Source organism: Mastigoproctus giganteus, chromosome 11 (genome assembly GCF_048544385.1).
Source record: "Mastigoproctus giganteus isolate SK-2022 chromosome 11, ASM4854438v1, whole genome shotgun sequence".
NCBI classification, from domain to species: domain Eukaryota; kingdom Metazoa; phylum Arthropoda; class Arachnida; order Uropygi; family Thelyphonidae; genus Mastigoproctus; species Mastigoproctus giganteus.
In genome coordinates, this window is record NC_143585.1 from 63148403 (window position 1) to 63174185 (window position 25783).

Sequence of the window (25783 nt, forward strand, 5' to 3'; positions counted from 1 at the left end):
ATTACTTCTTTAACCAGTTACTCCATTATTTTCCCCAGAACAGAAGTTAAACTAATAGGTGTGTAATTACTCGTGTCACTTTTCGATTCCCCTTTGTGAATTGGAGATACATTTGCATATCTCAGTGTGTGGGGACCTTGCCTCAGTCCAAGGATGCCCTCATAAACATGTCTAAGGACCTGCTTACTTCCTTTGCTGCTTCCTTTAATGTAACTGGATAGATCCCATCCACTCCGGGTGCCTTTTTTATGTTTAATTTCAGCAATTTCTTCTCCACTTTGCTCTCTGTTATTACAAAATCAATTAACTCCCTGCTAGAGTTTGATAAGCTTCTAGCCTCCACTTCCCTACAGAATTCGTCATACGTGAATGTAGATGCAAAATACTCATTCAGTTTGTCAGCTACCTGAGCAGAATCCTCAACAATTGAACCACCAATATCAAGTGGATCAATCTGATTCATCCACTTCCTTCTAGAGTTTATATAAATAAAGAAGTCTTTACTGTTTTTTCTTTGTATCCTTTGCCAGAGATTTAGATTTCTCGTAATCTGCCTTTGTTTGTGTAATGTCCTTTGTGACTGGATTACAGACTATCTTATATCTACCATATTTTCTTCTCTGCCACGAGTCTCATTAGTTCATCTGACATCCATTTAGGCCTAAACCTTGAACAGTATTTCTTAGTTGATATGAAAAGCCTAGTAGCTTCTAAGATTAATTCCTTGAATGCTTCCAATTTATAATTTGTTGTTGGTAACATTATCAGTTGACCCCACTGTTTCGAATTTTAAAAAATCTCCGAGACCACTGTAGTCACCTTTACGAAAGTAAAACCCTTCTCTTTACCCCTGATGGTAGTTACATCTTTGAGTAAATCCCACATCAGTACACTGTGATCACTGTCACTTAGTGGTTCCTTTATCTGCAGATTTTTAATGCATGAATAATCACTGATGATAATCAGATCAAGAGTATTATCCCTCCGGTTGCCTCTCATATGTGTTGCTGTTGAAAACAATCATCCAACAATAAATCCACAAAAGTCTTTGTGTGTGTGTGTGTGTGTGTGTGTGTGTGTGTGTGTGTGTGTGTGTGTGTGTGTGTGTGTGTGTGTGTGTGTGTGTGTGTGTGACTAACTCACAAGTTCCAGTCTATATCTGAGATGTTAAAATCTCCCATTATAAGACAATCTGATTTACTGTCCCACTATTTCTCTGTAGAGTTGTTCGTTGTACTCATCAGAGTCATTAGGCTTATAACACACTCCTACTCTCAACTTTGCTTTCCCAATGCTCACGCCAAACTGACTCAACACTGCACTTCTCTGTTTGTCCATGTCAACTGGATGCACTTCCTTAGATTTGTGTTTCTTAAATAACAGCATGATCCCTGCCCTTTTCTATCCTGTCTTTCCTTTCTGTACACATTGTACTCCCCAAATTCCAATTCTGCATTCCTTATTTTTGTGTGACACCACCGTTCTTATATCCCAACAATATCCACCTTTGATGTCTTCACCAGCACCTCAATTTCATCAAATTTATTTACTATACTCCTAGCATTGGTATACATGCGTGTTCCACAGGTTTTCTTCTTCTGTTTTAGCGTGCCTGCCAATTTGCGTTCTCTGTGAATCACTCGGCTTCCGACAAGGCTGCACCCTAATATGTGTTTCCAGAAGACCTGGGTTTGATATGATCATCTAACAGTTACTTCACGACAATAAATCTTGTGTTCTAAATTTACTCTGAGAAGTAAAGAGCAAATTGCAACATCAAGATGCGTTGTGATTTTTCACCCAAAGGTACCTCTTAGATAAGGGGGCCCCGGAGTGACCGCAATTAATGGTTCTTTAAATAAGCTTATTCAGTGAATTATGTGCAACTAGGAAGAATGATCAAGAGACAAAAAGGGGTAAACAAACAAAACAAGGTGTATTAAAAATACAAAATTATACAGCAGATTATTAAACAACATATCATGATTTGTGTGACACTTGTATGAGGCAGATTAGATACAACTAGATAGCAGGTTAAGATTACTGCTGTTCGTATAGCTGGAAATAGTGCTCTTCATGTCAGCTTTTTGCTTGTCACTCTTACAGGTATCAAAATGATTGTTGTTTGTCATAACATACAACTGTTCTAATGCTAGAACAGGAAACTATATTAACTTCGTAGTGTAATTAGTATTTTGACAACTAGGTTGATAAGTCACATTATCTGTTAAAACTGAGTACTAAGAAAATGATACAATAGTCTGATAGTCTATGAGGAAAGATGTCTTCTAAAAGCATTAAAATGAGTGTAAAAGGGTAGATTTGACTTTGGGCAATTTAGTATTGTTTGTTCTTAAGCAACGAGGGTTGACTTACCCGAATAATTCTGCACCGACTCGGGGGGAGGGGGGAGAAGTTCTGGACCAAACGTTCATTGTGGCTCTTTTCACATCTTTTCTTAGAGATTATTCTCCTTCTTCTTTGCTTACACACTCTCAAAAATCGGCCAAAAACTCCCACTGCTCACTTCTTTCTGTCATGTCTCACCCAAAGTTAACTCTCTTGCTTTCCCCTTTCAAATTATATATATATCTCTGCATCCCCCTAACTGAAATTTCCCATGACTTTTCACTGATCTCACGTGTCAACAATGTGGGGAAAAGCATTACACTTGTGACTGCCAACATGTGGGATTTGACACTCTAAAAATGATATATTATATTAATGTGTTTATAGAGTTCTGATTACGCAAGACGTGCTGTGTCTTGTTCTGCTAATTCTACTCTTATAACAATGGTCACCTGCCTACACCATTCTTGGGACATTACGTGTTCGACGCTTGCCCGTTACACAGGAGAACGCCGTGCCGTCATCGACCGACCAATAGTGGTGTAATATTTCAGCAGTCGCATCCCCTGGAGCGTTCAAAACAAAAGTAAAATGCACAAGCTCTGAAAGTGATGCTATTTCTTTTAGTTGTACAGGTAGCTCGGCAAAAATATAGGGCACTATGGGGAACGAATGCTTCTCAAAAGCAAACGAAAGGGATAGAAATTAAAATATTTTTCATACAAGTATATATAAACCTATTCTTACTCTTAGTTACCCTAATACAACCACCGATGTGCCGACCGGGCTAGCCGGATGGGTAAAGTGCCTGCCTGGCAACCCAAAGGTCGCGGGTTCGAATCCCGCCTCGGGCTTGGATCAAAGTACTGCAAAAACCTTGGGAGGTGCATTATGGCCACAGAAGCCAATGCGCCAACAACTACCAAAAAAAAAAAAAAAACCACCGATGTATTTACTTGTTCCGTGATGATTCTCAGTAGTCCTTGAAATCTCCATCACCTTGCTTCCCAGGCTGTTGATCATTCCAGTAGCAACAGTGCAAGAATCACTTTCACCGCTGTCTGTAACTACTGTTAATCTAATAATCTGTGAATCCTCCCCTCCCAAGTTAGCAGTTTTCCAACTCACCTAACACTGCCTTGATAGCATAGCAAATATTCTTGCACCCTCTCTATTTAAGTGTATACCAACCCTGAGAAACAATCTCTCCTGTTAAAAAGCACAGACCATGCTGAGAAAAATTGTACCTTGCACAATCTCTCAAGGCCGAAATCGATTGACAAGGGTTTCATCTCGTACTCCCTCCTGACGTGTCTGTGCAGAATTGCAGACACTTTCAAATTTCACCCTAACTCGCAACTCTTTTTCAACATTGACCTGTACTTGTTAAGTAAGCCTTTAGATCTTCTACTCTTAATGTCATATGCCAATGTAGTAGTGGCATGTGATGCAAGAAAGCAAGTGTATGAGCTTATGCAGCATCAGCCAAAAAAAAAAAATCACACCATTCCCTCCAAATGACTGCCCAGTTCCTCCTTAAATTTATTTAACCTATCAACTTCCACAATGACAGATGGAAGTTTGTTCCAGCAATTAACCACCCGCTGGCTAAAGGCAAATTTCCGCACATCTATTCTGCATCTGTCTTTTCTTAATTTGAATTTATGTCCCCTTAGGTTCATAATCTGAACAAGTGGAAGGATCCCATCAGAATTCAGCGTGCTCAACCCATTCAAGGCCTTATACACCTCAATCAGATCACCGTGCAGGTGCCTAGTCTCTAGCCACTGCAATTTGCAGAACTTAAGCCTCTCTTGGTAAGAGGATCCCTTCATTCCCCTCACCAGTCTTGTTGCCCTTCTCTGTACACGCTCAAGCAAATCTACATCCTTCCTAAAATGAGGCCTCCAGACCTGTACGCAGTACTCAAGGCATGGCCTGGCCATTGCCTTATACAGAGGGACAATCACCTCCTTTTCCCTGCTAGCAAAATTCCTATATATCATTGACAAAACTCCATGACCTGCCTTGGCAGCCTGTCTGCATTGCTCAGAAAACTTCATATCTGACTGCACAATTACTCCCAGGTCTTTCATTTTCTACCACCTTTAGTATAGTACCTCACAGTTGGTATGTTTCTCTGGGGTTACTTCTACCCATATGCAGTACTTTGCATTTGTCAAGGTTAAACTTCAATTGCCACTTCTTAGCCCATCTGCCCAAATTACACTGTATCTAGATCCCGTTGCAGTAGCACACTGCCATTACTGTCATTAACAACCCTGCCAACCTTTGCCAACAAAGTTTGCAGATGATATTGCCAACAATATCATCTGCAAACTTCGACACTAAGCCTGATATACCTTCATCGATATCATTGAACAATATCACCAAAGTAACATTGTTTCATTGAGAAAATGTGTTATTATCTGAAACATAATAGAGGAAGACATTGCATTAGATAAACTAAGGAAAGGGTGCATTTTTAAGATTTTATAAATACTATGGGGCGCCACCCCTGTTCGCTTCGCTCGCCAACCTCTGTGCACACTTTTCTATGTAAAATGTAGAGGTATGACGTCAAAATGCACTGATCGATGTCTAATCAGGAAATGACTTATGCAATCATTTACCCGTGCATTTGTAGTGACAATTGCCCCGCCCACTTGTACCACGTGACCCACATCCCTCTTCTCCCATTGGCTACCCCACCACGTGGCATTCTCAAGGTTGAATAAATATCACTATGTAATTATTTACCTGCGCTTATATAGGTCACTTAGGAAAAGTCCTTTTGCTTTGTGTTCCATAATGCATGAGGGATATTGTTGAATCCGAAAGAGCAGAACTAAATATTTAACTAAGATATTTACAAACTGTACAAATATTTAAAATATTTACAAAATACTAAATTATTTACGAATATGCAAACTATATAGGGTCCCTTCTTCAGTTTACAGTACAGTGGTCATGTATTAGACAGTGAATCACGTGCATGAGGTTGACGAATGTTGTGGAGGTAGTTGTCTTTCAATGCAACGAACATTGGCATACGTCCCATGTACATGCTCTACATTGTCAACAGAAAGTGTCTGAGTCTGCCCAGTAACCCATTTGTGTACCTTCCATTTAACATTCACCAACCTCTTGGACGTTCTTCACAGTCTAATATGGTGCCTCCGTAGCCAGGTGGGCAGAAACAGCAGTGTGTAGCACACACTTCTTGATTAGACCGGGGTTCGAGTCTGTGGAATAACCACCGCATATCCCCGGAGCAATTAGTTGGCCTTAGTTGCTAATGCTCCTAAAAACCAAATAACAACAACAAGTCTAATATATGACCATGCCTGGCACCATTTGATGTTCCATTGTAATGTTTTTTGTATATTAATGTCAGCTGATGGAGGGACCCCCCTCATCCTGATATAGTAGAGGTATGATTGTAAATAGTTTAGTTTTTTGTAAATATTTGTATAGTTTTGTATTGTATAATAATGACATTATAACGTGCCGATCAAAATTTAATCAGGAAATGGCCTATGTAATTATTTACCTGCACATTTGTGGTGATATAATTGCCTTGCCCTCTTCTCCCATTGGCTCTAATAAATATCACTAGTAGGAAAACTTCTTTAATGTATAGAGAGATATAGATAACCTATAAATCCATATATACAAGGGAGTATCAAAGGTTTCGTACACTGACCTAGATAAAACATCAGCAGGAAGATGCCGTTTTTAATATAAGTTGTATACATATTCAATAACTAACATGTGAAAATTTATTCCCGTATGTGATCGTACACCAGAGGTGGAGCCCGGAATCTGAGGAAGGACGCTATGATTGACAAAGTGGAGTATCAAGCTGTGATTAAGTTCCTGCATTTGCAGGGCAAAAAAGCTCAGGAAATTGATGAAGAAATGAAAGCTGTGTATGGGCAGAATTGTCCATCCTATGACACTGTAAAAAAGTGGAAATGTTAGTTCCAGTACGGTCGTACAAGTCGTACTCTTGGCTTGTCGTTGATGAGCCAAGAGAAGAAAGGTCCACAGACAGTGAGGACGTTGAGGATGTTGCTCAGCACCAGCTGCTCAACCTTTGCAGACGGCTGCAAAGGTTGAGCAGCTGGTGCTGAGCAACAGACTTGTGACAATTCATTTCATCACAAATCTAGTGGGAATTAGTTATAGGTCTACCCACAGCATTTTACATAATCATCTGCACATGTCTAAGGTCTCCGCACGATGGGTTTTCCAAGATTGCTGATGCTTTTGCAGAAACAATGTCAGATGTAATGTTCTTACCAACTGTTGGTTTAGAGTAAGGTGGATTTCTCCTGACCTAGCATGGTCAGACTTCTTATTTCGAGAAATGAAGCCATTTCGTGGAAGCCGCTTTGATTGATCTCAGGAAGTCATCAATTAAGTTCAAAAAGTGCGGATTTCTATGATCAAGGCATTAAACAACTGATCCATAGATGGGAGAAATGTCAAAGCAGTGACAGAAAAGGGGTTATCCTGACAGGTTACCTACCTTGTAGTTCCACAATTACCGGAGAATACTACAGAAATCTTTTGAACACACCGGCTCACACAGTTGTTGCCATCAACTTTTGTTACCCAGTGCGGCTTTGAACTATTGCAGCACCCACCCTATTCTCCTGGCCTAGCACTGTCAGACTTCTTGTTCGGAAATGAAGAAACCATTGCATGGATGCACTTTGATTCATCTCAGGAAGTTATCAATGAAGTGGAATCGTTTCAGGCAAAAAAGTGCTGACTTCTATGATCAAGGCATTAAACAACTGATCCATAGATGGGAGAAATGTGTTACTATACATGGAGAGTACATTAAAGTTCCTGTGAAGTTTCAGCTTTTTAGGGCTATTATTTCTAGGTAAGGTAAGGGTACAAACTTTTTGATACTCCCTTACATGTATTTATATATTACCATGGTTTTAAGTATAAGTTAATTAAATATTAGCTTAGTTTTCATATGATTACAATTGAAAGTCACAGTTCTGAACACTGTCTTGTATTGTAATAGCATTGAGCACCTACAGTACATTCGTTGATTGACTAATTTTGATTACCAACCATCAGAGAGCAGTATTGCAAGATCATTATTTCTTCATGTATTTATTTTAGATTTTAATGAGTGAAAACATTAAAAATACAAAAACCAGTAAGCGTATACATTCTGCGTGTGTGCAAGGTGTTTCATTTAAAATGTACCAGGTTCTGTCCTGCTTAATTTTAAGTTTAAGCAAGTTTAGTTTTTGTCATATTTAGGCTTAAATTTTTGAATTTGATGTTAAAATTAGTCTACATATAACCATGTAGATTTTATGATTTCTAAATTAAAAGTTTGCATAACCAGTTGCTTGTTTCTTGGTGGGAAAATTGTTCCTCATCTTTAGTTTAGCTTAAAAATGTCATTGTTGTACTTTTGAAAGGAGTATAAATTATTTATTAAAAGAAAAAAATAATAATATGCAAAGGTTGTAATTATGCAGAGATTTAATGCAAACTGCCAAATATGGATGTACTAAAGAGCAAACATCACATACAACTGGTGTTTATTTTATTTTTTCTTCAAAGAAAATTGGTTTATCGTTGTTTCAGAAAGCAGAGTTTTTAGACTAACTGAAGATGGGAGGAATAACTTTTCCATTGAGAAAAAAAGGTAGTTAATTAGCAAAATTTTAGTTTACAAATCATAATCTAAAATGTCATCCTCACCAATAGTGTTATAAAGTGTAAAATATTATTCCATTTTTATTCCATGTTGTCCTGGTTGTTTTTTTACCATTGAAACACTGTTGAAGGTTTGTCAATATAAAGGTAAAGAACAGTATATATAGAGTAATATACCTTTTTTTTTTTTTTTTTTTGCCTATATATTTAAATTCCCATTTAACATAAAATTATACTAACACAAATGCTTATATTCAGAATTATATTACATTCAGAACATTTTTCAAACACTGATTACCCAGTGTTTGTTGTGTATCCCCTGAATAATTTAGGAAACTCAACAGTTTTCTGTTGAAATTTCAGTAGGCAGGTACTAGTATTATAATTTTAATTTCAAATGGTCATAACTTTGAAGTTGCTTTATTTCTGTTTTTATTTTAAATAGATAAGACAACTTATTGATCATGAGGTTGATTATATTGAGTAATGCTGATGAAGTAAGTACATGGGCTGCTAAATATATCAGAAAAAGAATACACCAGTTTAATCCTGGACCTGATAGATACTTTACTTTAGGACTTCCTACAGGTACAGTGGTATTAATTTAATTCTTATCATTTGCTTGATTCAATAAAATATTTCACTTTCATTGATAATTTTTTTCTTTCCTATTAATTTTTAGAATATTAAAGGACATAGTTTCTATTATTTATTTATTTTATTTATTATTTTTTTTTATTTTTTTTTTTTTTACTTAAAAGAACAGGAGAGTACTCTAATCTGGAATCCCATACCCTGGAGGGTCTTTTGGTTTATCCAAACCTTATATATTTTTAAAGCATTTATAGGTCTTAATCAAAGTTTCATTCAATCTGTAATGTTTCTTAATTATTATTTCTAACATTATTTATTAAGAAGATAATTTGCTTCTAACATATTTGGCTACATAAAATCATTAAATTAACATGTAGGCTGCAAAACCCAAATTTGGAAACCTCGTGACTTAAGAGATTGCCAACTTGGAGATTTTTCTGAGGACTTTTCAAACAAAAAAATCATATTGTCTAATCAAGTATCACCATGTTTCATGTGCTCAGTTCCAAAATATATATTCAGAACTCTCTTACATGCCTGTCTGCAGTGTGAACAACTAACAATTTTGTGCATGCGCGCATTGGTCCTTTATTGCCTGAAAAAAGAAAAAAAATAAGATATATGTAGTGGACACTGCTTATTTTGATCACGTTGAGACTCAATTGAAGTGATAACAATACCAAAGAAACAAAAATGCAACTTCTTTGAGAAAGTCATCAATAAAAATTAAATTGTCGTAACATTTCTGGAAATCCATAAGAATCATTAAAAACAAAGGAAATATTAAAATGAAGAATTAGAAAGTGTTAATGCTCTACTGTAAAATAGCCAGATTGGTAGGAGTTGAGATACACTACTTTATTTCATAGAATAATAACACCATCAACCATACAAACTGTACAAAGAAAAATCAATACCTAGCCATGCAACATGGCAGAGTTCAAGAATGAATCAGGATGTTAAGTAATCACTTCCACTGCACATGCATAAACCCCAATGAGGCGAAAAGGTGATAACATAAACTGAAGTCTGATTACAATAAATGGTGTTTTTTATATGTATTTGTATACGCCTGATCGGGACTTCATAAAAGTGATTACATTAAATAGCGTGCACTGTATTTACAAACAGCAAATACCTCTTTACAGCCACAACTCAGGAGGTTTATAAAACCAAGCAAATACTTCAAAAAAAAGCATACCTCATCTTTGAGCATTAGGACAGTCAAAAATTATATATTTTCTTGAATTTTCAATAATACATCCACAGACCATGTTTCTAAATCTAGTAATAGTCTATATGCCAAATCTGTTGCTACGTCTATAAAGTGATCCATTCTTCTGTTTAAGACAAGAACCTAAGCTTCACAATAGGAATTCTTCACTCCACAAACTCAAGAATAGGAAATACATCACCATAATTATTTAACTGTTTCATCAGCCACTCTATTGTTAAGTTTCTATTGTGTTACTAAATCGATTTTTAACTGTTCACATAATTGGTGTTTGGAGAAAACAGGAAGAATATTCAGCTAGATTTAACAATTCAAGTAGAATTACTCTATTGCTTAATCAAACAGATAGCAGCAAAGGACCATATAATAGACAACCACAGAAATAAGGAGCTTATGAAGGGATTAAAATACTTCATAACTATACTAAAATCAGAATTAAAACAAAATTTAATTTAAACAGCCAGAATACTTGTAATATCCTAAATCAAAATTGTTGGCCACGAAGAGCAAAAGATAATTTGCTGTCTAAATAAATCCCAAGAAATATAATGGAATCAACTGGAAAAATATTTACAGAATTAAAGCTGAATGTTGAAATGAAGCTGAAATTACCAGAGAAGGAAGTTAAAGAAAATATGACATTATGTAGACTGTTGAATTCACAACCAGACCAAAATTAGTAGTGCTAAATGATTCAAGAAAACAAGCTTATACGGCATCAGCAAAAAAAAAAACAAAAGCTAGCACTGCCCATATCACGTGTCCATCCCATCTGAAAGTTTGTCAAGTTCTTCTTTGAATTTATTCAAATTATTCACCTCTACAACACCAGATGGAGTTTGTTCCAATAATCAACCTGCTGGCTGAAGGCAGTTTTCCACACATTTACCATCCTTCCTCAAGTCAAGTTGAATTTAAGTCTCCTTGTGTGTAGTCTGAGCAAGTGGAAGGATTTCGTCAGTATTACTCTATCCATTCAAAACCTTAAGCACCTCAATCAGATCTCCTGTCAGTTGCCTAGTTTCCAGGTGTGGCAGTTTACAGAACTAAAGCCTTTCCTGGTTGGTGTGCCCTTTTTTTCTCTCACTAACCTCATTGCTTTTCTCTGCATTCATTCCAAAATAGACATCCTTCCTAAAATGCATTATAAAATGGGATGATTACCTCCTTATCTCTGCTGAAAAATTTCTCTACTAGCTAATTCCTATACATTAGCTAAATATCCAGAAATGTCTTGATTTGCATTAGTTCAAAAGGGGCAGGAGACAGACATCATCCACATGACGTAATAAATTAGCATTACAATTGAAGAAAGGCAAAATAATAATTGAAAATAAAACAGCAAATAATGGACCACCATCTTGTGGAATACCCATATTAGAAACATGTGTTGATGATTGAGATCTACTGGAGAAATACAATCTCTATTTCTAAGCAGAAAAGACATATAAAAGAAATAAATTATATTTCAAACATAAAAGTACTAAAATAAGAGACTTAATAGTGAGGAGATTATAACTACAGGTGTTCCCCTACTTTATGAGTTAATTCGTTCCTATCACGTGCTCGTACAGCAGGAATTTATTTCCCAGACTTTCAAAACTGATTACTTTTGAACTAATGCAAATCAAGATATTTCTGGATATTTAGCTAATTTATAGTCAAATGCTAATTTATAGTATTTGACCATTTATAATAAATGGCCAAATTTCTATAAATTTGGCCATAGTAATGTTAAATAAAGGTCAACAAAACAATAGTTTAAACTTAAAAAATGATTTAATTATCCAAAGAAATGAAAACAGCCTTTAAAATCAAGCAAATTATAATAGTAAAGAAATTATTTATGTCATACAAATATTAAAGAATGTTTATTCTTCATCATCATTGACTAAATTCACACTCGTTGGTGGTTTATCACTCATTGTTGGTTTGTTGGAAGCACAAGGAGTCATCTTCTTCAAAAGTGCTTCAAGAGTCGTTTGTTTCCCACAGTTTTCTCTTTTCTTTATAAATTTCAGCATACATAAGCATTATTTTAAATCTGTAGCAACTTTCTAGTGTGCTCGAAATTTGAATCTTGTGACTCAAATCTCATTTGCTTATTCTGTGTGGAAAATCTTCATCAAGCCCCTTGAGAGTGAAGGAATGAACAGGAGTTTCAGCTGTTAAATCTTCTTCTTCCTCAGCTTCACATTTTGCCATTTCAAGGAAGTCTTTATTTGTGAGCTCTCCATTGTGCTTGAAGCAGATCAGTGACATCAGTTGTTAAAACCTTTCTTCTGTTTCATTTTGTACGATCTCTGCTGGTTCTTGAAATCAGGACTGTGCGAGTGGGGGGGGTGCATTGGATGCACCACACCAGGGCCATCAATCTAGGAGGGGGACCCAATTGACGGCACTATCAAAGTATCAACATAAATAAATGAGGCCCCTTAACCTCGTTTGCATCTGGGTCCCCCCAAGTATCTTTGCACGGCCCTGCTTGAAATCCTTCAAAATTATTAATAAACTGAGGATAGAGCTTATTCCAAACACCCTTCAAATTTATCTCCCTTAATAAGGGCGATAAATTTGAAGGGTGTATCATGCAGATGAGATGCCCTCATCTGCATGAACAAACAAATGTACATATAGTAGTACTGTATTGTATAACTATGCACGTTGTTTGAAATGCCATATTTATGAATGTTTAACATTTATTTATTGCAATTAATGTTCATATTTTTGAATTTTGTTGATACGTGATACTTGGAAAAAAGAACTCATAAACCCAGGAATTCGTAAAGCGGGAACTGCCTGTATATCAAAAGCAGATGAAATAGTAAATGTGACATGCATGGACAACATTTCATTCCAATTTTTAAATTAAGGAAGCCAGATGCAACAGACTTGAACTGGTTGAATATGAGGATAATCCATAATGTAAAGAATAAAGTTTAGAGAACACATAAATTGGTGACAACTTTAGTATTTAAGCTCAACTTTCTATCATAACTTTGTTGAATTCAGTATAAATTCATCTACTATACCCTTGTTCCAGTATTTCATAAGACTTAATATTTGCTCATTTCTTACAACTTGCATTATCATTATCTTTTTCTGTTTGTGCAGTGTAATTTTTTTGATTGGCAGAAAATTTTCATAGTGCTGCACAACTAAACACTGTCCTATCATTAATAGAATATACTTAAAAAGATAATTTACTACTAGGATGCTTTGCCCCGTGCTTGCTGCACTTGCTTCTTTTCATAAAATAAAATAAAATACTAAAACAGAAGCAGTAGCATTAGTAAAGGCACATGATGCAAGAAAGCAAGCTTATATAGCAAAAGCCAACAAAAAAAGAACCTTCTCACTTCACCCATCCACTAACTCCAAATGTTTGTCTAGTTCTACCTTGAATCTATTTAAGCTATCAACTTCTACAGTGACAGATGGAAATTTGTTCCAGCAATCAACCACCCTTTGTGACCACCCGCTGGCTAAAGGCAAATTTCCACACATCTATCATGCAACTGGCTTTCCCCTATTTAAATTTATGCCGTCTCAGGCGATTATTCTGAGCAAGAGAAAGAATCCCATCAGCATTAAGCATGCTTAGACCATTCAAGGCTTTATACACCTCAATCAGATCACCTCGCAGGTGCCTAGTCTAGACACTATAATTTCCAAAACTTAAGCGTTTCTTCATATGAGCAACCCTTTCTTCCATTCACTAATCTTGTTGCCCTTCTCTGTACCCATTCCAACAGCTCTACATCCTTCTTAAAATGAGGCCTCCAGACCTGTATACAGTACTGAAGGTGTGGCCTGACCATTGCCTTATACAAGAGGATAATCACATCCTTATTCCTGCTAGAAAACTTCCTGTATATCATTGACAAGACACCATGAGCTACTCTTGCAGCCCATCTGCACCGCTCAGAAAACTTCATATCTGCCTGCACAATTATCCCCCACGTCCTTTTCATTCTCTACCACTGTCAGTGTAGTACCACACTGTTGAAATATGCAGTACTTTACATTTGTCAAAGTTAAACTTCATTTGCCACCTCTCAGCCCATCTGCTCAATTTTTCTAGATCCTGTTGCAGCAGCGTACTGTCATTAGTGTCATTAACAACCCTGCCGACCTTTGTAACGTCTGCAAACTTGGACATCAAGCCTGAAATACCATCATCAGTATCATTAATAAATACAGAAAATAACAGAGGACCCAACACTGACCCCTGGAGGACTCAGTGATACTAATAACATTAGTCCACAAAGAGCAGTGTCCAATGATTACCACTCTCTATCTTCTCTCACTCAACCATCCCTTTATCCATAGCAGCAATTTGCCTCCAATGTCGCACTGCTCCAATTTGTGCAGCAGTCTTCCATGTGTAACAGTATCAAAAGCTTTACTGAAATCCAAGTATATGATATCAGAATTATTCTTTGCATCCAGTTCCTTTGTGACCACATCATAGTATCCAATCAAATTCGTCAGACAAGGCTGGCTTTCACCTTAACAAATCCATACTGTGTCCGAGCTATAACTGAAGTCTTGTCTAGATGATCCTGAAATGCTTCTTTAACCAATGCCTCCATTAATTTCCCTCGAACAGAAGTTAAATTAACAGGTCTGTAATTACTTGTGTCAGCCTTTGATCCTCCTTTGTGAATTGGGGACATATTTACACATCTCCAGCCATGGGTACCTCCCCTGAGTCCAAGGAAGTTGTTCTCATAATTATGGCTAAGGATTTGCATACTTCCTTTGCTGCCTCCTTTAATATAACTGGATAGATCCCGTCTACTCCAGGTGCCTTTCTTATGTTTATCTTCAACAATTTCTTCCCTGCTTTGCTCTCAGATATTACAAAATCATCTAGCTCGCTGCCAGAGTTTAATTCACCTCTAGCATTTGACTCCCTGAACTGTGGTGGTAGTAGTGGCATGTGATGCAAGAAAGCAAGTTATGCAGCATCAGCCAAAAAAAAAAAAAAAAATTACAAAACAAATCCTTCCAAATGCCTGTCCAGTTCCTCCTTAAATTTATTTAACCTATCAACTTCCACAACGACAGATGTGGAAGTTGCAAATTTCAATACATCTATTCTACACCTCTCTTTTCTTAATTTGAATTTATGCTCCATTAGGTTCATAATCTGAACAAATGGAAGAATTTAATCAGAATTCAGCATGCTCTACCCATTCAAGGCTTTATACACCTCAGTCAGATCACCTTGCAGGTGCCTAGTCTCCAGCCACTGCAATTTGTAGAACTTAAGTCTCTCTTGGTAACAGGATCCCTTCATTCTCCTCACCAATCTTGTTGCCCTTCTCTGTACATGCTCAAGTAAATCTACATCCATCCTAAAATGAAGCCTCCAGACCTGTACGTAGTACTCAAGGCATGTCCTGACCATTGCCTTATACAGAGGGACAATCACCTCCTTTTCCCTGCTAGCAAAATTCCTATATATTGACAAAACCCCATGATCTGCTCTGGCAGCCTGTCTGCATTGCTCAGAAAACTTCATATCTGACTGCACAATTACTCCTAGGTCTTTTTCATTTTCTACCACCTTAATTGTAGTACCACACAGTTGGTTCATTTCTCTGGGGTTACTTCTACCCATATGCATTATTTGCATTTGTCAAGGTTAAACTTCAGTTGCCACTTCTCAGCCCATCTGCCCAAATTTTTTAGATCCTGTTGCAGTAGCGCACTGCTATTACTGTCATTAACAACCGTGCCAACCTTTGTATCATCTGCAAACTTCGACACTAAGCCTGATATACCTTCATCAATATCATTGATAAATATACAAAACAACAGTGGATCCAACACCGAACCCTGTGGGACTCCACTAATAACATTAGTCCACAAAGAGAAGCACCCATTGATTACCACCCTCTGTCTTCTCCCACTCGACCATCCTTTTATCCATTGTAGCAACTTACCCTTAATACCATTCTACTCCAATTTGTACAGTAGTCTTCCATATAGTGGACATAGTGTTTTTTGTTATGCAGTTCCCGTGGTTTCCCACCAATCCTCGTTAAATACTCTGTTATCATAGCAAAGCCAGTCAGTGTGGGTTATGTGTGAGTAGTGTGTTGTTTGTGTTGTTTGAGTGGCCTCTTCGTTACTGGGAGGCGCGATCACCAGGAAGGAGCCTCCCAGCATCCATCCACTGGCACGAGGAGCCAGACCAGGGAGTAAAAGACATCTGACGGGCTGTCCACACTCTTGCAGGAGCGAGAGTGGGGAGGGCCAAGGAAAGAGCGGAGAAGAGACAGGAAAGTGGAAGACAGACAAGATAGTGAGGATGACAGAGCGTAGGCATCCTCCCAGGCGAAACGGAGCAGGAAGAGTGCTAGGTGCAGTTGTGGGAGTCCTGGAGAAAGACTGTGGATAGGAAGAAGAGAATAGGTAAAGTTCAAATTAAAGAGTCCAGGATCGTCACAATGGAGAATCACGGAGCGGCGTCGACAGGGCTGTCCGCCATTTGCAGTTTCACGTCTGGAAGTTTCCGGTGCTAGGTATCAGTTGCTGTCTAGAGGAGGTTATCCAGGAGCAATGTTCGGGAGTTGCAGGTGATGCCAGCGACGACAAAAGACCTCGTTGGCATAACTGGTCAGTGCACGGAAGGCATCATTAGATTCCAATAATTTGGTTTCTGGCCGAAGTGATGTAGTGTGGAGGTCTAGGAGTAGTTGATTTCTTAGATCTAAGTATACGTTGCATGAGTGCATCACATGATCCCAGTCTTCAGGTTCTCCACAGGTACAGAGGGCATCCTCGACTAGGCCGAACTCTAGAAGGCGTCTCTTGAAGGACCCGTGGCCAGTTAATAGGAAGGAAGCATAGACATTAGGGAAGAACCAAGTGGAACGTTGCTTGTTGATGTAGGTTACCACAGGAAGGAAAAGTTTAGTAGTTGCACCAGTTATTCCAGCGGGTTTGCCATAAGTTTATGAATTGTAGCCACACACGTTTATGTTCCTGTTTGATGTCAGTATCCATACGGGTTTGAATAGTGAGGAATTCAGCTTCCTTATTCTTCTTGATGGCATGAGAAAGTCCGATAAAAGCGACGTGGAGGTCCAAAGGGAGGCGGCCTGTTAGTAGCTGTAGGGTGGCAGTTGATGTCGTTCTACATGCGCGGGTCATTTGTAGTAGCATAAGTCGTTGAATTTGCTGAATTTTACGTTGAGCATGCACTAAACTCATTCGGTGGTATCATACTGCAGCTCCATATGTGACAATTGGTATAAATACTGCTGAGTATAAAAGGCGTTGAGTTGGTCCTTTAAGACCCCAGTCCTTGCGGGTAAAGCGTGCTAACATAGTGATGTAATTTTTTATCTTTTCTTTGATAGCTTGGATATGAGGAATGAAAGTTCTCCTTTCGTCCAAAATTACTCCTAGGTACTTCACCGATCGATAGTTTTTCAGTGGGCGGCCATTAAAACGTATGGTAGGAGGTCTGGAGAAGTCCAGTTTGCCTTTTAATAGGAGGGTTTTGCTCTTCTCAGTGGAGACTGAGAGTTTATTTTCCGTGGCCCATACGGACACAGCAGCGAGAACAACCGTAGCCTGGGTTTCTATGGTGGCGCGGGTGGGGCCCTCAATGATAATAACCATGTCGTCGGCATAAGAAAGCTGAGTAGTGTGTGGGTAGTCCCTCAGGAGTCAGTCGTCGAGTATCATATTCCAGACAACTGGCCCCAGGATGGAGCCCTGGGGACAGCCTCGGGTTAGATGTCGGGTGATGCAGTGATATCTTGTTTTGATGCTGACCTTGCGGTTAGAGAAGTAGCTTTTGAGGCAGTGGTAGAAATTCCAAGTGCAGTTAGAGACTCTGGCCCTTTGAAGAACGCCCGGCCACCACACTGTGTCAAAAGCTCCTTTGAAGTCAATGAAGATTGCCAGTACATAAGTTGCATCCGACTGTTCTGCAACTCTGAGGGTTTTAGAAAGAGCATCAATTGTGGAGCACCCTTGTTTGAATCCAAATTGAAGCGAGGATGCCAAACCACTGGCTTCATATCGGGGTTGGAAGCGGGAGAGCAGCAGTCTCTCAAAAACCTTGCCAAGACTGGGAAGCAGCGCAATCGGGCGATATGCTTTGGAGGTACCTGTGGGATCCTTAGGTAAGACCCTCAGGTTAGCATGCTTCCAACGTGATGGAAAGTTACCCTCATTCAGACAGGTGTTGAAGAGCTGAAGAAGTATCATTGGAGCTATGGCCCAGAGACGTTGCACAGTCTCGCCTTCAATAAAATCCAGACCAGGAGCTTTACCTTTTTTGATTTTTTTAATTGCTGCATCGACTTCTTCCTCTGTGAATGGTTCCTCCATATTGTCTGGCTGGAAGCTGGAATTTTGTACTGCTATCTTCCTGTGGATGTCAGTGTCAGAGTTGGTGTTGTCCTGATATATTAGTTCATCCAGAATCCGGATGATTGTATCTTCCCAGAGTGTAGTCTCAGACGAGTCATCAGAGCGGACAGAGTGTATGACATCCGTGGATCCCAGCTTATTCCTCACGAGTTTGTGGACTAAACCCCACGGATTCCAGTTCCCCTCAGTCTCGACAAGGGAACGCCAGGAGCTTTGCTTGGCATGGTAAATTTTGTTAGTATATTCACGGCGGACTGCTTTGAATCGGTCTCTATACTGTTCTACAATGTGAGCAGGTTCAGTCCTTCTCTTGCGTTGGTATTCTTTCCGAGCGCGCTTCAGAGAATTGCGCAGGTTAGTGAGTTCCTGCGACCACCATGGAACAGATCTTGGTTTCCTGGAACATTTTTTTTCATGGAAGCCTCTGAAGCTTTGAGGAGCAGACTCTGCACAAAGTCTGTTTTCTGCGCACTGTTCATTTGGTAGAAGTTGCTAGCTGGGTCATGAAGAGCATCTTGAATTACATTGTCAAACTGGTCCCAGTTCGCTGTTTTAGTAGAGAATCTTACAATATCCTGGATAGGCACTTGACGAGGGAGGGCAGAATCGGTGACACTGTAAGTGATGAGACGATGGTCGCTAGTAGTGGCTGTGTCATGCACCTGCCAATGGAGGAGTCTATTGCGAAGAGAAGAAGTAGTTAGTGTGATGTCCAGGTTAGACTCTCCAGTTCCCGAAGAGTAGGTGGTTGGTTGTCCTGGTCCGTCGATGATTTCAAGGCTGCGTGAGGCAATGAATTCATCTAACATATCTCCTCTTGCATTGGTAGAGGTGTTGAACCATTGTGTTGACTGGGCATTCGAATCTGCGGCTATGATGACATCAGTGTTCTCCAGGAGGTCAAGAGCTTGTTCTAGTCGAGCTATGTGCGGGAGGATATCTGTACCAAATTGGAAGTATGCTGTTAGGACCGCAATACGGCCGAAGCTGCCTTCTATTGTAGCCCCCGCTAGGTGGGGAGTGCAGAGTGATTCTATCTGTGTTACTACTAAGTCTGGATTGTGGACGATGATAGCAGCAAGGCACAACTGGTTTGTCGTCTGGATTTTCCTGAAAGCCAGGGGGAAACCAGAGACCCTTCCACGGACGCAGTATGGTACCTGAAGGAGAAGAATGTCTAGATTCAACTCGTCCATTAGGGGATGAAGCTGTGTTGCCACTGAGATGGATTTTTGGCCATTGATTTGAGCTATACGAAGTCTGGGAGAGGGGGGGGGGTTGAGCATCCTATTTTCCATAGTTAGTCTTATTGCGTACTATATCTGCTGCTCTTCTATATACAAGGCACGCTCCATCCCGCACAGAGTGATCGTAGGGTTTGTTAATTGCCTTGCAATTTGAGCATTTAGGAGGTGAGGCTTTGTTGGGACAGTCCTTGTAGAGATGCCCTGCCTCAGCACAATGCCCACATATTGGTTGTTTTTTAAGACACTTAGCAGAGGTGTGCCCATAACCAAGACATTTGTAGCATTTCAGGACTGGTACAAAATCTCTGAATCTGTGGGATGACCAGCCCAGAAAAATTCTATCCTGGCTGTGTAGGAATCTCCTTATCCTGGGGGACACTTCTATAACCCAATTAAGTCGACCGCGAGTCCGTGCATTGGTGGAAAATTGAATTTTCATCTCCTTAATGGCTTCTTCTTTGCTCATGGATTCAAAGAGATTTCTGTTATATACTTCCTCCAGTAGGTCAACTTTCTGGATTGAGCCATCTACATTAAACACAATTAAACTTGGTCCCCTGAGTTTAGGGGGTTTCAAAGGTAAGAGTTAGATCTTCAGCTGTGCCGCAAGACTTGATCTGCTCTAGATCTGACTTAGTGGCTGCTTCCAATATTATCCCTTTGTCGCGAATTTTGTGAATGTTTTTGATTTGGAGATTGTCTAATTTTGGTTTTATCTTCTTTAGGACGGTGTCCTTCACTCCATCGCTATCTGGGATGTCGCACCCTTCTCTAGCTTTTATAATTCAGAGCTGCTATATTCAGCTGCTATAGTTGGATTTTTAGTTGGTATTCAGAGCTGCTATAGTTGGATTTTTAGTTACTTTAGATAGAGTTTTATTAGTTTGTTGGAGTTGGGCATTGGTGGCCTTCAGCTGTTCATTTTCTATAATAACCTCATATAACTTCTTCTCTAAAGAGCCCCAGCAGCACAAAATTTGTAATGATACGGCCCTGGTGACGTTGCTGTTTTTGCTACTGAGACAGTATTCCATTTTGCGCCTCAGTTTGTGTATAATTTTCAGGTTGGGAAAATCTTTGCTGAATAAATTCGGCATTTCATCCCATTCCTCTTCATCCTCCCATTGTTTAGGGGGGAGTGAACCAGATGCGTCTGGTCTTTTGAGAATCTTTTTCTTGAGGGTAGGAAGTCTCTTCGTGGATGCTGTGGGATCACAATCGCTGTTCACCCCATTACAATCAGCATCGTCGCCGCCGGGAAAGTTGTCCGCGTCATGTATGCCGTGTTCATTTGCCGCGGAAGCCTGTTGTTTCGCGGTCCGAATTTTGTTTTTAGTCATCGCGATCGAGGAGGGAACCTCCTCCGAGTTTTCTTCCCCCGAGGACTGGTGCGGTTGCCTGCAGGAACGCAGTGAAGCTCTACGATGTGCATTTACTTTTCCAGCCATTATGCAGAGCTATAAGCAGCAGATGACAAATCAAGCATTAATAGGGGAAGGGTAGTCAGTTTACTGTTCTGCAGTAGAGTTGTAGGAGGAACAATAATGTTTAAGTCTATTGGGTTAACTACAGGTGGTCGCAGGCGGGCAACTACTGCCGAAGGCAATATAGCGACCAAAAAGCTACCTTCACACCAGTGACCTTCAGCCGGTCAAGACAATGGCAGTAGTTTACTTCAGCTTTAACAAAATTGTTCAAACACAAATTAAAATTAAAAGTTACTTATCTGCCATAAGTCCAGTGCCTCCATGACCCGTATGATTGGAAAGCATTTGGCGTCCACTATAAGATGATATCTATCATATTGGGTAATAATCTAGATTTTTTACTAAATTTAAGTTACTTTAGAGAGCACAATTTACCATCAACTTGTACTACCGGCCACCTGCACAGTAGTCTTCCATGCGCAACAGTGTCAAAAGCTTTCCTGAAATCCTGAAATTAAGCAGGTGACCCCCGCTTAATGCTGATCATTCGTTCCGGAAAAACAGAGCGCTAAGTGAATCCGCGCTAAGTGAGCGCCGCTTTCCCATAAGGTAACATATGTATTTATGAGCTGCGGTCGGTGCCATAGTATATTTCCTAATCAATAATAAACAGTAATGAAAAGATGCACAAATGTCAGTCAAAATATTTAATATTCAAATATTTGCACATATAAAATATTCTGCATTACATACGTATAATTATGTGGTAACTACTTGCGTATCAAAAGTAAACTTAAAATTCCAATTAAAATAGTGAATTTAATTGATTTAATTTAATGGATGAATTTAATCATGAAAAATGTGTGAATTTTGAGTTGAACTTTGGCCCTCTTCCAAATAAACTAAAAGGGGTAATAATTTTAAATGGCCCACAGCATTACCACCCAACAATAAAGTCAACTGATCCTTCGCCGCTTTGAAACTTGGCATGTTTTTTGTTCTTTCAATATGAAACTTCTTTTAGGCATTCATTTCCACAAAAGTCCTGCTTCATCTATGTTAAAAACTTGTTGAGAAGTATAACACATAATACCCATCTTCAATAATTTTAACAAGTTCTTTTTTTGAAAGTTTCGGCTCCTTGATCTGCACTAGGCTTCTTCCTGGATTTTAAATCTTCTACCAGCCCTTACCAGATTTAAATGGTTCCACATTTTTTTAGGCGAGTTTTCTTCAGATCATCATATTGGCCCCTCTCTCTCTCTCTCTCACTCTCTCTCTCTCTCTCTCTCTCTCTCTCTCTCTCTCTCTCTCTCTCTCTCTCTCTCTCTCTCTCTATTTAACTTAACTGAATTCTGCATGGAATATTATAATAGCCGGCATAGTCCTAGTTGCTTGCAGTGGAACAGCTATCGATTCACTTCAAAACGTCTAATTTAATTTTCAAATTTAGTCTTTTTCTTACATTTATAGTCTTCGTACTGAGCCCAGACGTTGTTGCTTTTTCATTCTGAGGGCTGATGACCCTCCTGTGGCACAATCTTAACGATCACACACCTTTTAATTGACTGTCCAGATTTTAGCAATACTCGTTTTACCGCTTTTAATCATCTGACTGAGCCTTATACACTCAGTCAGATTTTATCCGACAATGACAATGTGTCTGCTGTTTTTAGCTTTTTAAAAGCAATAAAGGTTTTTAATCGTATTTAAAATTTATATGTTATTGTTGTTTATTTATGTTTTTAGATCTGGACATGGTGGCCTAATTAATTAGGTCACCGAGATGTTAAATTTTTAGATATTACCTGGTCTTGGCGCATTATAGCCTTAGTTGCTAGTGCGCCAATAAAACCCAAATCAATCAATCAATCAATCAAAGCTTTTTCATTCCTATCTGTCATTATTAGCTCTTCAAAAATGTAACCGCTTTGGTTGAATTAATTATGATACAATGTTCAAGTAAACTTTCCGTTACGCATGATGTCTAATACCATACTGAGTGATGACTAGACTTCCGATAAATGCATATAACGCAAATATTACAAGCAATATACTTGATCATTTTTTAAAATGTTGATCTTGGAACTATGTAACAAGTCACTGTACTGCAATTAAATTAGCGTGCAAGAAAATTTCACTGAGCGTGGGAAAATTTCTCAAGTCATCGTGGGAAATGTTTTAATGCTGTTTTGCTATTCATTTTCAAACTATCGACTCCATCAAATGAAACGATTTCGTTAAATATGCCAAAAATGCAATCTGTAAAAGAGCGTTATAGCGAATCCGCGTAAAGCGAACCGCATTATAACGGGGGCCTGCTGTATATGATATCAAAATTATTTTTTGCATCCAGTTCCTTTGTAACCACATCATAATAACCAATCAAATTTGTCAGACAAGACTTTCCCTTAACAAACCCATGTTGTGTCTGAATTATTGCTGCAGTCTTGTCTAGACGATCCTGCAATGCATCTTTAACAAGTGCCTCCATTATTTTACCCGGAACAGAAGTTAAACTAACTGGTCTGTAATTACTCGTGTCACCCTTTGATCCCCCTTTGTGAATTGGGGATACATTTGCACATCTCCAGTCTGTGGGGACCACCCCTGAGACCAAGATGCTCACATAATTATGGCTAAGGGTTTGCTTACTTCCTTTGCCACCTCCTTTAATATAACTGGATACATCCGATCCACCCCAGGTGACTTTGTTATGTTTAACTTCAACAATTTCTCCTCCACTTTGCTCTCAGTTATTACAAAAATCATTCAGCACCCTGCTACCATTTGATAACACTCTGACATTTTCAAACCTTAATAATAACTCCTCATGTGTGAATATAGATGCAAAATACTCATTCAGTTTACTATCTGAGTAGGATCATCAACAGTCAAACCATCGATATCAAGTGGACCAATCAGATTCATCCCCTTCCTTTTAGAGTTTATATAAGTAAAGAAATCCTTGCTGTTTATCTTTGCATCGTGTGCCAAAGATTTCTCGTAATCTGCCTTTGTCTGACTAACCTCCTTTGTGACCTGATTACAGATTAGCTTATATCTGCCATAGGCTTCTGTGTCGCCTGATAATTTATATGCATCCCATGCATTTTTCTTCTCTGTCACGAGTCTCATTAGTTCATTTGATAACCATTTAGGCCTAAACCTTGAACAATATTTCTTAATAGGTATGAAACTTTTAGTAGCTTCCAATGATTAATTCCTTGAATGCTTCCCACTTAGAATTTGCTGTTGGTAACATCATCAGTTGATCCCACTGTACAGAATTTAAAAACTGTCTGAGACATCTCTACTCACCTTTACTGAAGCAAAAACCTTTTCCTTTACCCCGATGGTAATTATATCTTTAAGTAAATCCCACATCAGTACACTGTGATTACTGCCACCTAGTGATTCCTTTATCTGCAAATTCTTAATACACGAATGATCACTGCTGATAACCAAATCAAGAGTATTACCCTCTCTGGTTGCCTCTCGAACACGCTGCTGTAGAAAGCAATCATCCAATAAATTCACAAAAGTCTTATTAGTGTGCGAGTGACTAACCCACAAGTTCCATTCAATATCTGGGAAGTTAAAATCCCCCATTATAAGACATTCCAATTCACTAGCCCACTCTATTTCTCTGTACAATTGTTCATTGTACTCATTCAAGTCATTAGGCCTATAACTGTTGGCATTCGAGGTGAGTGGACGCGCTTAGACAGGGCTCCTCAGTTAAGTGGTTTACTTTTGGATAGTGCTTTTAAATATTTGATTTATTCAGATATTGTTGCATTATTTTGTTATAGGTTTTCCTGTAACTGTTTGATTTTAATAATATTATAGATATAATTTTTTAAACTTACTTTCATTGATATTTATTTAATTTTATAATGGTAGTTACGAGATCTGCCTTAAACACGTCACAGGGTATCGTGACTCACACGAAAATAGCCGATGGCGATTTATGGGTGAGTAATGATTTAATCCGTTGTGGAACCTGTGGAATGTTTTCCAAGGTTTGCCTGGTGACTAATCCTACCTCACCTGGGGATTCTTTTCTTTGTGATCGATGTAAGGAGTGCACCGATCTTAAATTCCAATTTGGTGCACTGATGGAACAATTTGAGTCCCTGAAAAAACGAGTGCTTGCCCTCGAAAATAATGCATCTGGGAGCTCGTCAGGAACTCAAAACTTCAGCAATCTACCAAGTGATGCACACCCGATTCGAGCCTCAAAACAGAAAAACCAAGTGCAAACTACTCTGGTTAAAAAGGACATTGTTTTATTAGGAGACTCCATTGTCAAGGAAACGGGGAATATTTTTTGTAATAAGGATAGGTGGAGCAGAACCAGAGTATGTCTGCCGGGAGCAACTATTGATGATGTCACCAACAGATTGTCAGATTTTAAAGGGGGTAAAGAAAATAATATTATTCATGTGGGGACAAATGATATTAAACGTACACGATCTGACGATTTGTTGGAAAAATACAGGACCATGCTGAGGAAGTGTCGCGAGCTAGGCCATAATGTCTATGTGTCTGCAATTCTGCCCAGACACGATAGGAGGGATTATATGTTAAGAGCCTTGTGGATTAACTCAAGACTTGAAGGAGTCTGCAAGGCTTTAGGGAGTAAATTTCTATCAGCATGGCCCACACTTGTAGGTAGAAGGAATTTGTTTTGTAGAGACGGGATACACCTAAACAAAGGTGATGCAAAAGTTTTTGCCAGTATTATTGAGGATACCTTAAAGGTTCTGGGAAACTGCTAATAAAGGGGGATGTGGGTAATACTGACACGTGTTTATCTGATAATATTGGTC

At 38.8% G+C, this 25783-nt stretch overlaps 1 protein-coding gene across 1 annotated transcript in view; it reads left to right on the forward strand.

Annotated features, from left to right (window-relative positions):
- The window catches only part of Oscillin (glucosamine-6-phosphate isomerase Oscillin), a 112566-nt gene that overhangs the window by 39364 nt on the left and 47419 nt on the right, over positions 1-25783 (forward strand). The window contains exon 2 of the mRNA XM_090385223.1: positions 8492-8634. Coding sequence (XP_090241349.1) covers positions 8511-8634 — 124 coding nt within the window. The 5' untranslated portion in view covers positions 8492-8510. The remainder of the gene's footprint in view (positions 1-8491; positions 8635-25783) is intronic.